We start from the raw sequence: 13389 nt of genomic DNA on the forward strand, positions 1-13389 counted from the left end.
CCTGTCTTCCTCTCTAACTCAAACACAGGAGGAAAAAAACTTCTAAAGTAAATGGCATCCACCTCCATACAAAGGTTTTCCACTTAAGCAATTACAAAAAAAAATAGCTGAAACACTCTGCTACTGACACTTTTAACAACTTAACAGGTAAAGGAATCAACAAACACTTATGTAACCAACAGCTCTTGGACTGGAAGATGGTAGCTGTAAGGATGGAACACCTCAGCCTCTCTCTCCCTGGACTGCAGCTTTTCAGGTTCCTTTGTACTCCAGCTAACGAGCTCAAACAGGAGTCAGGTGGCACTCATTAACCTGTCAAGCAGAGAGCAGGAGGAGCAAGAGAGACAGGAACACAGTATACACACGAAACACAATTATTAGTTAAATCATAGAATAACTTATGTCCTTATGGACGTAACAATACTACATTTACAATTCACTCATAAGCTGTTTATTCTAATGTAAACTAATCTTTCCCTGAACCACTGACATCGGCATATATCGTCTCTTGTTCTGAGGCCTTCACTGAGTTGCTTTTGGTTTGGGGATTGGAAAAGTCAATTTGTCCATAATGGATTTCATTCTCATCCTTTGCCATCTCTAGCTCTTCACTCGTTGCAAAAGCACTATTATCGTAAATGGAGTTGATCCGAATATGTTTTTCCTGACCCTGAAAGAGGAACAAAAATAATAATACATGACCTTTTCTGTGGGTCCACTGTCTTTGCTTTTTGGTTTCTGTAAATAATAATTAATTACGGTAAAATGAATGGTAGAGTATAGATATCTGCTTTTTACGGCACATCCTGTATGAAACAACAGAAACATGATCTGCTAAATGAGTGTAGAACATACCTGATCTGAGATGTCAGTTTCCCTATTAATGGATGCCTTTACTCTTTGCACTCTGTAAGAAATTCAGAAATCCATATAAATACAAAACAGACCTCCATATTGTGAACACCAGTTTGTATGTATATTTCAAAGTTAAATGATATTTATTCTGAAGGCTGGTTGCTCTTTTTCCATGCAATTACAATAATTTGGACAATGGAGATTCAAAAAGGATCAAAAGCACCATCTAACTGTGCTTACCTTAGGAAAATTGTTACCAGAAGAAATGTAAACAAAAAAGCTGAAATTCCTCCTACACAGCCAATGAGTGAAGACAATGATTTCACCTGAATGATTCAATCAAAAACAGTGATTCATTCAGGAATGAAAGGAGTAGCTGTTTTTTTTTCATTGAATTGTTCACTCAAACATTTTGCTCAAATACGATGATTCATTGAAAGAAAATGATTCATGAAAAAACACACACTGTATTCCTTGGAGACACACAATAGTTGACTCTTCAGTGGCTCCATTTTGAATTATGGTAAATGGTAAATACTGTCTTTAAGAAGTAAGGAAGGAACAATTGACGACAGGCCATGCACACCTAAAGGCCTTTCCACACTGAGCACGAAAAAGCGGACGCGATGAAGCACTGGAATAAAACAACAGATTCCAATGGATGCTTCCACATAGACCATGAACATTCGCACTGAAAATGCGAATGTTTTTTTTCCGAACCAGTCCGACGAATCTTTTCAGTTTCGCAAAGAAAAAACACGGGCCGTCCAATAAGATTTGAGCATTACATCACGTGGCCAGAGCCACTGCTGTTACCCAAAAGGTCAACACGGTGGCTCTAAAAGCTCAGAAGACTGAGGCTTTATTAAACATACAAAGAGTGCATGTCTGCCTATTATATAATCAAAGTCAACTATGGATCACAATCAGAAGTTATTACAAGCACTCGATGATGGTTTAAAGTGGGTTTTAAGCAAATACATTAATAATTACATACATTTTCAAGTGTAGCTTGATGCTAATTGTACCTCTATTTATATTTTAGGATGTATTCTTGTAAGCATTATAGATAGTTTGTGTTTCTGGTGTAGAATCAAACTTTATTTATCTTAATTTAATGATGAATATTGAGAAGCGGACGATGTTAAAACCATTTACAAGATACATATCTGAGGAAAAATGCATTGCTGGTCGGCACGACTTAGCATGCAGGTGTGAAGGCGATCAGTTAGTTCAATTTAGCACTTAGTGAGAAAGCACCGTTTGTCTGCAATTCGCCATGCTTTTTTGCATCACGCTCAGTGTGAAACGGCTTTAAGGTGGTTATGTGGCCACGATGCAAACCATTGTGCACGTCTCAACAGTGTTCGGCAGCAGCGTCTCTACTAACAGCAAAATTGTAAGTTCATCAGCTTCAAGAACTACACCATTATTCCCTTACTAGTGAGAAATGTCATGTAGCTTTTAAGTTGCTAAGCTATTTTACCAATAAAATCATCAGAGCAGCATTGATAACACGTTTCTGTGAATTTTTTTGTGTGTGTATGTGGGTGTTTGTAAAGTAAAGATAAGGTATAGAGAGCGGGAGAGTGCTTTCCGTACATAATAAGCTGTAAGGACCACTGATCTATAATACAGGTGCATCGCAAAAAAAAAAAAATTAATTGAATATTGTGAAAAAGTTCATTTCAACTTATTTCAAAATATGAAACTTTCATATATCTAGATTCATTACATGTAAAGTAAAACATTTCAAAAAAATTTTGTTTTAATTTTGATGATTAGAGCTTACAGCTCATGAAAGTCAAAAATCCAATATCTCAAAATATTAGAATATTTACATTTGAGTTTCATTAAATGACCGTCCCTACAGTATAAATTTCTGGTATCTCTTGTTTTTTAAAACCACAATAATGTGGAAGACTGCTGACTTGGCAGTGCAGAAGACAATCACTGACACCCTCCACAAAGAGGGTAAGTCACAGAAGGTCATTGACTCATTACTGAAAGGGGTGGCTGTTCACAGAGTGCTGTATCAAAGCATATTAAATGTAAAGTTGACTGGAATGAAGAAATTGGGTAGGAAAAGGTGCACAAGCAACAGGGATGACTGCAAGCTTGAGAATACTGTCAAGCAAAGCCAATTCAAACACTTGGGAGAGCTTCACAAGGAGAGAACTGAATCTGGAGTCAGTGCATCAAGTCACAATGCTCAGACGTCTTCAGGAAAAGGGCTACCAAGCTAATTCTAAAACAGAAACAATGTCAGAAGCATCTTACCTGGGCTAAGGAGGGGAAAAAACCATACTGTTGCTCAAGTAAAGTCCTCTTTTCAGATAAAAGTAAATTTTGCATTTCATTTGGAAATCAAAGTCTGGAGTCTGGAGGAAGACTGGAGAGGCACAGAATCCAAGCTGCTTGAAGTCCAGTGTGAAGTTCCCGAAGTCAGTGATGATTTGGGGTGCCGTGACGTCTGCTTTGGATAGTGTCCAAAGTAAATGTAGCCGTCTACCAGGAGATTTTGTAAAACATTTGACAAAATAAACATAAAACATTCCATCTGCTGACAAGCTTTATGGAGATGCTGATTTCCTTTTCCAGCAGGACTTTAGCACCTGCCCACACTGCCAAAACCACTTCCAAGTGGTTCGCTGACCATGATATTACTGTGCTTGATCGGCCAGCCAACGTGCCTGACCTGAACCCCACGTATGGAACCTATGGGATATTTTCAAGAGAAAGATGAGAAACAGTCGATCCAACCATACAGACGAGCTGAAGGCTCAGTAGTGCCTCAGCAGTGCCACAAGCTGATCGCTTCCATGCCACTCCTCACTGATGCTGTCATTTGTGCTAAATGAACATACTTTAAAGAACTTGAACTTTTCTGTTTTGCAAATCCTTTTTTTGATTGACCTTAGGAAATATTCTAATATTTTGAGATACTGGATTTTTGACTTTCATGAGCTGTATGCTCTAATCATCAAAATTAAAACAAAACAAACAAAAAAAAACTTCTGAAATGTTTTACTTTACATGTAATGAATCTAGAATATATGAAAGTTTAACTTTTTGAAATAAGTTACAAAAAAAAAAAAAAAAAACTTTTTCACAATATTCAATTTATTTGAGATGCACCTGTAAATCAGTGGTAAAAGGTAAGGCAAGGCAAGGCAAGGCAAGTTTATTTATATAGCACATTTCATACACAGTGGTAATTCAAAGTGCTTTACATAAAAGGAAGCATTCTCAGTCATTAAAAATAATAATAAGGAATTAATAATAATAATAATCACAACAATAAAAACAAAGTGATTTAAAAATGTATTTAAAAAGAATTTAAAACATTTAAGAATAGAAAATGATTATACATAGTGCAATCAGTTCGAACGTAGCACAGTGCTCATTCAACAAATGCACAGCTAAACAGATGAGTTTTGAGTCTGGATTTAAATGTGGCTAATGTTTTTGCACATCTGATCTCTTCTGAAAGCTGGTTCCAACTGTGGGTGGCATAATAGCTAAAAGCAGACTTTGTTTTGTGTAAACCCTTGGTATTTCTAAGACTTGATCCTAATGATCTGAGTGGTCTGTTAGGTTTATATTCAGTGAGCATATCTCCAATGTATTTAGGTCCTAGACCATTTAGAGATTTATAAACGAGTAAAAGTACTTTAAAATCAATCCTAAATGTAACTGGAAGCCAGTGTAAGGACCTGAGGACTGGTGTGATATGCTCAAATTTTCTGGTTCTAGTCAGAATCCTGGCAGCAGCGTTCTGGATGAGCTGCAGCTGTCTAATGGTCTTCTTTGGAAGGCCGGAGAGGAGACCATTACAATAGTCCACCCTGCTGGTGATAAAGGCATGAACAAGTTTCTCCAAGTCTTGACTGGAAACAAAACATCTAATTCTTGCAATGTTTTTGAGATGATAGTATGCTGATTTAGTTACTGCTTTGATATGGCTACTAAAACTAAGGTCTGTCTCTAGAAACACCCCAATATTTTTTACTTGGTTTTTAGTTGATTGACCCCTAGAGTCAAGGTATGCATTCACCTTGAGAACTTCATCTTTGTTTCCAAATACAATGACTTCAGATTTCTCCTTGTTTAACTGAAGAAAGTTCTGGCACATCCAACAGTTTATTTCATCAATGCATTGGCAGAGGGAGTTAATGGGGCTATAGTCATTTGGAGATAAGGCTAGGCAAATCTGGGTATCATCAGATTAGCTGTGATAGGCAATTTGGTTCTTTCTCATTATTTGACTTAGTGGGAGCATATACAGGCTAAACAAGAGTGGTGCAAGAATTGAGCCTTGTGGGACTCCGCATGTCATGGACGTCCACTTAGACTTATGCTCTCCTATACTCACATAATAACGTCTCCCTTCTAAGTATGACCTGAACCATTTGAGTACCATCCCAGAAAGCCCAACCCAGTTTTCCAGCCTCTCTAGAAGTATGTTATGATCAACAGTGTCAAACGCAGCACTAAGATCTAGTAGTACCAGAACTGATATTTTGCCAGAATCAGAATTGAAGCGAAAATCATTTATTATCTTAATAAGCGTGGTCTCTGTGCTATGATGTGCTCGGAAACCAGACTGAAAATTGTCCAGGTATCCATTTGAGTTTAAACAGTTGTTCAGCTGATTAAAAACTACCTTTTCAATAATCTTACCTATGAAAGGAAGATTTGATTTTGGTGTATAGTTGTTCAACATTGTGTTATCAAGATTGCGCTTTTTCAGAAGGGGCTTAACGACTGCAGTTTTCAGGGAGTTTGGAAAAGTCCCAGAAAGAAGTGAGGCGTTCTTCTAAGAGATCTGCTTCTAAACAGTTAAGCACACTTTTGAAAAAGATGTGGGAAGTGTGTCAAGATAGCATGTTGACGATGTAAGGTGCTGTACTATTTCTTTCAAAATTTTGCTATCAATTTCTTCAAAAACAGACATAGTCACTTCTTTTTGAAATCGTGGTCGAATCTGTGTGACCTCTGCAAAACTAGATATGCCAATCTCCATTTCACTGGGAATCTGACTCGGGGTTTGTTAGTCTCGCCACAGTAGCAAAAAGAGTGCGAGAGTTGTTTAAGTTACTGTTTATAAGGTTTGAGAAGAAGGTCTGTCTAGCTGTGGCTAGTTCCACATTGAAAGAATGAAGGCTGTCTTTATAGATGCTATAGTGAATTTCAAGTTTTGTCTTCCGCCACATCCGCTCAGCTTTTCTGCATTGTCTTTTCATACTCTGAACTGCTGTTGATTTTCTCCATGGTGATTTTTGTCTGCCATTCTTCTTGCAAACCCTTGCCGGAGCAATATCATCAATAACATTCTTAGCTTTTGAGTTGAGTTTCATTTAGAAACATAAAATCCAAGTTGTTTGTGGTTATTAAATCATTGATCAGAAATGATTTATTTTTTAGTATGCGAATGTTTAAAAATGCTAACTTGATGGATTTACATTTTGTCTCTACAGCAATCTTAGATTGACTCATTAAAGGCCGCAGATTAGATGGGTCAGCCGTACGGTTTGAGAAGGCCTTAGACTTTCTATCACGTGATAAAACAGAAATATAGAAGGCTAAAGGCACACTGGGCACACACACATATCACTGAGAGCTGTTATCAGTTGTTTTTGGTTCACCTACAGCCGATGGAGGAGGGTTTGGGCCCTGGCGTTGTGGCAGCGGTCGGAGAGTTCTCACAGGAGGAGGAGGGAGAGCTGGGCCTGCTGTCTTTGGTGGTTGTGGGGCCCGCCGTTTTTTTAGTTGATATCTGGGGGCTTGCAGCGAAAAAGTGGGAGAGTTTGGTCCCAGCATACACCAGTTCCTCCATTTTCTGTGAGAAGCTTAGAAGTGGAGATTCTGGAGAGAGGGATAGTGTGTCTGGTGAGCGGGGCTCTGGCTCTGGTGTTTCCGGTGGCTGTGAAATGTTGTCCTGGCTTCCCTGGCTGTTTTCCAGATAGTTGTCCTTGGGTGCTGAGTCTTGGAGCTGTTGTAGTACGTCACAGTCTGTCTGTGATGAGCTCTGTGGGCAGGACTCAGCCGGGATAGTTTCCATGAGGAAAGTTTGACATGAAGTCCTGTGGTCACTCATACTCTGTCCAGGTGTGTGTGTGCCATTGAGGCCGAGTGGATTGGCACACACCACTGAAGGATGACGGAGGGAGAAATAGATATTGTCCTTTAGGACTCTCGCACCAAGTTTGTTTGGGTGGAAGCCGTCCAGTTTAAACAGTTGTCTATGGCCCCAGAAAATATTGAAGTTGTCGATGAAGTTGACTCCTTTTGTACTGCAGGTTCTTTGTAGCCATGTATTCAGCCCAAGTAGCCGTGAAAACATGTTAGTTCCTCTTGCTGGGAGTGGTCCACTGATGAACGACTGAACGTCAAGTCTTTGAAGTGTTTCAAAGAGTTCACTGAAATCCTTCTTAAGCAGTTCTGACTGCTCTTTCCGAATATCGTTCTTCCCCACATGGATGATGATTCGATTTGCAGCGAATAGTCCGAATAGTAGCGAAGCCGGAAGCAAAGGAAAGACCCTTGAAGTAACTGAAATCATTTGGCGAAGTGATATGGTCATGTAATGTGCTGCCTGGAACTACTTTAACCATGCATTCCACTGAAAATAATTGCACACAGAACGATTGTCAACCAATCAGATTAAAGCATTCAACAGCCCAAGTGAAAAATAATGTTTTTTTAACATTAAAGCATGCTAATATTATATTATTATACACCCAATACACAAGATAATGGTCTTTGAAAATAGCATCATATGACCTCTTTAAGTTAATTCACTTCTACTTTATTGAACTGTTGTATAAAATCAATTTAAGACGATCACTTTGTATTATTTTATTTTATCAGTATGGTGCATTATCTTTTAGCAACAGGTACATTTCACACAAACTAATCTTTATTGTAATTGCAGTAGTCTGTAAGACAATTATGCACATTTTTCACAAAAAACTTTGTCTGAATTATGAATAAACCATTGATTTTACTACAGATATTACTAAAAGTTCTGCTTTTTCTAATTTAATAGTGCAGCACAGTAGTTTGCTACCGTCATGGAGATTTTTAGGCCCTCTAACAAGGGGGGAAAAATCCCATATACAATCCTTTCACCTATTCAAGTTACTAAAAAAGTAACTAGTAGTGACTGAATCATCTTAAAACTTGAGGCATTTTACCAATTTTAAGGTGAGAATATGAATAATGAGCATAAGAATAATGAGAGAATATTTCATTAAAAGATGCGACAAAGGTTTCAAGTCGGTGACGAACCCATGAAATAGTCAATGATGTTTATAAATCATAATCACAGAGTAATTTCATATCATAAAAGAACAATATAGTTTACAGTGAAGATCCCACTTACTGGAGACAAAACTGTTGATGGGATTGTATTGATATGTGTAATTCCATTACTTTTTGGATTGGATTCTTTATTTCCACCCTAAAATAGTACTTGTCTGTATGATTGTTCATGACATCATAGAAAACAGTGAACTAAGACTTCCAAGTATCTCTATGAAACCTTTGATGATTTTTGTACTTCCGTTAAAAACCACCAAACTATCTGGTTGGAGAAAAGCATGGTTCTTTACCCAGCAGCCAAACATATTTTCTGCGTTCTTCTGTCTGGTGCATCAAATGTGCAAGGTATCTGCACACAAGAGCCGCTCAGTGCGGTTACTAGGCAAGTCTGTATAATATTCTGAAAACGCAATATAAACAATCACACTGTAAAATCTTTTGTTTAAATAAGTGTAACACTAAAGCGGTCTTATCTCATCTTATTAGAGGGCACTGACTGACCTTCCATATGAAACCATGAAAGAAAAGACAAACATCTCAGGTGCTGTAGGTAAAAACAAACACAAACATGAAAATGTTTTTTTTTTTCCCCAACCTACAAAGGCACTTCACATAGATTTATTCATTTTATTTTTTGATAAATTATATTATCTGAATTATATTTTAGTATGAACATTTCTGCATTAGATAAAGTCTGAAATGTATTCAAGAGACAATAAAAATTATAGAAAAACCTCACCTACAGAAAAACAGTCCATCATTAATTCACAGTAAAAGAGAAGTCCAGCACAATTTCCTCACAGAACTGTGGATTTGTTAACCTGGCTTCTTGTTTTTTTATAGTCATGATGCAGAGATCAACTCTTTCCAGGCCTTCCAAGTTCCAACGTGTGCTTTCAACATGTGAAGCATTACCATATTACCACACTAAACTGAACCAGTCACCAAAGTCTGTAAAACATACATGTAAACTATCAAATTACCAAAATACCAATTTAAATTCATGTAAATCATTTCTGTACATCAACACTAGAATATCATGCAACAGTTTTTTTCCTACCTTAAACACAATGGTCTGTTGTATTTCCTCGGGCAAACCTGTTTATCAGCCCAACAGCAGAGAACAGAGAGGCTTCAGTATTTAAGTTAATGATTCTCGTTCTGAAATAATGAACTGTTGTTGCATAGTGGTTACAGATGGCCAGGAACAAAAAAATATTCAGGTAATCAGCCAATTTAGATACTTTGAAACAAAGAAGTGCTCTGTCTAATTCAGACAGCGTTTCTGCAAGCAAACCAAATGAAAACAAAACACTCTGACGTGATTAAATATTTATCTTTATTCAAGATAATATAGAAACAGAAAATAGGGCATTTAAAACATTTTTCTCCCCATGTTTATTAAAATAACGAAAGCAACTGTTCTCATGTTTTGTTCCTTAATACAATGCGTTTGACATAATGACACAAGCTCTGAACTCCTCTAGAAATCGCTTTCATTTGCCCTTCTTGAACTTGCCTGGCGTAGCACTCGTCTTCTGCTTCTTTTTAGCAGATCCCTTTATTTCAGGCTCCTTTATAATTAAAAAAAATAATAATTACCTTTTTTCTTTAAACAGATAAACCAAATCACCGTTTAATGAAGAAAGCCACACACAATTACAATAAAATGAATCATGACTGTATTATTCTTCAGAGTACTTAATTTTCAATATAGTTATACAACAGTTAGTTTTAGTAATTACTTCCTCCTACCTTACGCTTAGAGGAAATCGATCCTGTTACAGTAAAGAATGTGTCCAGTCTTCCCTGGGTGCTCCCTTGTCTACTCTTCATGATCTTCTTACAGCCGTTACGGATACGATCCTCACTGGTAACACACAAATTTAACATCTGAAAAACATTCTGCAGCTGCGAGAACCACAAATACAAGAGAACAACTTCCTTTCTATTTTTTCCTTCTCACAGCACAATAGGTTTGGTTGCTTTGTACCTAAACTGTTTCTCAGCACACATGAACTGAATCAGTCCATCCTCGTCAGGTTCATTCCACTTCAGATCAACAGAGGTGCCCTCAATGACCTCAGGCTCCAAGAAGAGACTCCGAGCCTCTTTATACAGCCAGTCCTCAGGAGCTGGGTGCTTCTGCAACACAAAACAAGAAAATGTCACATTGTAAAGACCATCTAAAACAGGAGGTAGTGGTTAAAGGCTGCTATAATTAGAGCACACAACTTTGTTTAGGTTAGCATTTTAGCCAAGATGCAAAATTAAGTAAACTGTTTAATGCAACGAGAGTGAGGCAGGATTATCTTTTCTTACAAATTAAAAAAAATTACAGCTACATATTTCAATTATGCAAGAGACAGTAAAAATTAAGTGCAAAATTAAATAATGAAACTAAATTATGGATTACTAAATTACTTGCCATATGGCCAAATTTATTTTCTGACTAAGCAACACACTAGCCGCCACTAGAGGGCACAATTATGCAAGTACATGAACTTGGATGTAATTGCAACATTTTGACAGTAAGTAAATGCCTTTAAACAGTGTAAATAAACATACATTTTGGTCAATGTTCTCAAGGATCTCTTCAATAGAGCTGTGTTGTTTAATGAGGTCAATGGCCCTCTTGGGTCCGATTCCTTTTATAGTGCCACAGTAGTCACAGCCAAGAAGGATACACAGGTCAATAAACTGAGGAAGACATTCAAACATAAACAGCAATTAGAAAGAACTGACACATCTATCATAGGGCAGATATTTGTATACAAAAGATAAGACTGAAATAAAGCTAAGGTCTTACCTGTTGATGTGTCAGACCCATTTCCTGTAGAATACGACTGAAATGAAATTCTTGGATTGGGAGTTTTCTACGATGGGAAAAAAAAACATCCAATTATTTCTGCAAGCCCTCAAATCTCCATAACTATAATACATCCAAATGTCTACATAAACAGATAATTTCAGATATTAAGCGCATCTATACATACTTTGCTTCACTGGCTGTTAGATGCCTCAACAGGACCGTTGTTCCAAATGTCAGACCGTCCATATCTTCTGTCGCTGTGGCATAAACCTTCCCTGATTTCACCAGAGCAGCACAGCTCGCCTCAGCCTCACATGGAGCCTTAACATGCAAGGTATACAATTTTGTTATATCATAATAAAAGATAATTTTACGCAGTTTTCTGTCAGTGACTGTGGCAGTACCTCAACGTAAGGGACTCCCATTAGAGTAAGTAACTTCTTGCATTCCTCGTTGTGTTGTTTGGTAACCTTTACTAGTCGCTTACTGAACTTGTCAATGTTCTCCTGTTCACCTGTGAGAAATCTTAGAATTAGGATCCATGTTAAAGAATCATTTTCAAAAAAGCATGTCGTCTTGAAAGCATCTGTACCTGCTTCTTGCGCCTGAGCTAGAAGTTTCTCAGCCTCTGCTCGTCTCTCACCTCTCTTTTCCAGCTGTAGGGGTTCAAATAAAAACATCTCTTAATATAGACTGCAGAAAATGTTTTTACAGAAAAAGACCATCTGTTAGTTAACCAAGTTACTTCACCATATATGCTAAAAATTTACAGAGAAAAACTGTAAAAGGACATTCCCATAAATTCCTGAATGACATCACATACGGTTATATTTTATATACAGTCGACATTTGACATGGATTTAAAAAAGTTCAAAGTTGTCCTAAGACAAGAACGCATTTTGGTTTTAGGACAACTTTGATGAAAGGTTTTGATCCACTTCAAATGTTGATTAGTGTAAATAATTGGTTCCTCTTATTATTGTTATCTGTAATGTTCATTAAGACTTGTTTCATTTGTCATTTAGTTAATGTTTATTGTATTATTTTAGTGTTACTGTCTCACCAGGATATACAAGGTCATGGACAGGTTTTATTTACTGGCCACTTATGACAAACTCATTCTTTATGTGGCTTTCTATAATACTGGTGTTTATAATTACAGTTTAGAGTAAAAAGCAGATTTTGGTAGTTCAAGTAGTTTGGTGCATTAACATTACATCAGTAAATAAAATATATGGCTATAAGTTGCACCAATATGCCATCCTGCCAGTGAATTTCTAGCACAGCTGCATTTTTTATTTTTTAGCTGTAAACGTAAAATGACATCCATTTAAGTTGTGATTTAATGAATGCTGTTTGCAGGTCCAAATCACTGCTTATTTCAATTGAGAATATTCCATTAGAGTGACTGTGTGTTTCTGACGCACCTCTCCTGACTTCAGCTGAGGTGGCTTCCCATCAAACACATAAACCGGCTTGATGCCGCTCTCCAGCATTCGGATGGTCCTGTAGAACATGCCCATGAGGTGGCTGGGGAGACACAGAGCTTGTGTGAATATTATGACCATGCAAATGTAATCTGGCACATGGTTAGAAAAGCAAAGTATACACTTTGAACTCAATCAGCTTGTCATGTTTCCATGCAGACTTGCACAAATGATAGTAGACAACTCTACATACCTAGTAGTCTCTCCATCTTCATTTTGCAACACATTACCGTCCTGTCTAACCGCGATTAAAAACTGGTAGATGCACATGGACGCATCAATAGCAATTTTCCTTCCTGCAAGCATGCAAAAAAATGTGAAAATCAAACAGTCACGTTACATTTGAGTTTCACAATAACAATTATCAAATAAATACTATTTAAATGATAAGAAGCCTTACCAAAGTAGTTTTTAATGTCTTGTTCCTTGATAGCTGAAGGCGCGTGATCTGCAATGAGCTTGGCAAGTCCATGAATTCCCATTGTGATAAACTGTTATTATCAGAAATCTGAAAGGATTAAAATCCATAAAAACTAAATTATAAACTGCAACAAGTAAGTTGACCAACACAGTTAATAGTAAATTAGAAAAAAAACAAAACAAAAAGAAAAACACGGAGCAGCTCATACATCAAAGGTAACGTAACGTTAAAGAATCAAAACAAAGCTAAAAAACCCTCAAGCGCGTGTAAAGCAGCTTATACATGCACCGCATATCTGCACCAACGTTTCACAAACTGTAAAACGCAAAAACAAAAAAGCTTACCAATAAAATGTGTTTCAGCTTCTCGCTTTCCAGTCATAGACACAAACACAACCGCGCCAGAAATTGTCGTCAATTTCGCGCGAAATCTTATACAGGCATAAATAGTCGAATTCCTGTCGTAGATGATGGAATCGATTTCTCAAA

At 37.2% G+C, this 13389-nt stretch overlaps 2 protein-coding genes across 2 annotated transcripts; both read right to left on the reverse strand.

Moving 5' to 3' along the window:
• Positions 1–346: 346 nt before the first annotated feature.
• On the reverse strand, positions 347–7420 carry LOC131532853 (uncharacterized). The gene is made up of 3 exons (XM_058764633.1): positions 6508–7420; positions 856–907; positions 347–670 (listed from the first exon to the last, which is right to left on the reverse strand). Coding segments are annotated over exons 1-2 (915 nt in total). The 3' UTR covers positions 347–670; positions 856–905.
• Positions 7421–9503: 2083 nt separating this feature from the next.
• fen1 (flap structure-specific endonuclease 1) lies at positions 9504–13381 on the reverse strand. The gene is made up of 12 exons (XM_058765872.1): positions 13246–13381; positions 12881–12988; positions 12674–12776; positions 12421–12523; positions 11586–11649; positions 11398–11507; positions 11178–11314; positions 10991–11057; positions 10750–10881; positions 10175–10326; positions 9937–10051; positions 9504–9755 (listed from the first exon to the last, which is right to left on the reverse strand). The coding sequence occupies exons 2-12, from the start codon at positions 12960–12962 to the stop codon at positions 9678–9680; spliced, it is 1143 nt and encodes a 380-aa protein (XP_058621855.1). The 5' UTR covers positions 12963–12988; positions 13246–13381; the 3' UTR covers positions 9504–9677.
• Between the last annotated feature and the right edge of the window lie 8 nt (positions 13382–13389).

The sequence above is a fragment of the Onychostoma macrolepis genome, chromosome 24 (assembly GCF_012432095.1).
Source record: "Onychostoma macrolepis isolate SWU-2019 chromosome 24, ASM1243209v1, whole genome shotgun sequence".
In the NCBI taxonomy this organism is placed as follows: domain Eukaryota; kingdom Metazoa; phylum Chordata; class Actinopteri; order Cypriniformes; family Cyprinidae; genus Onychostoma; species Onychostoma macrolepis.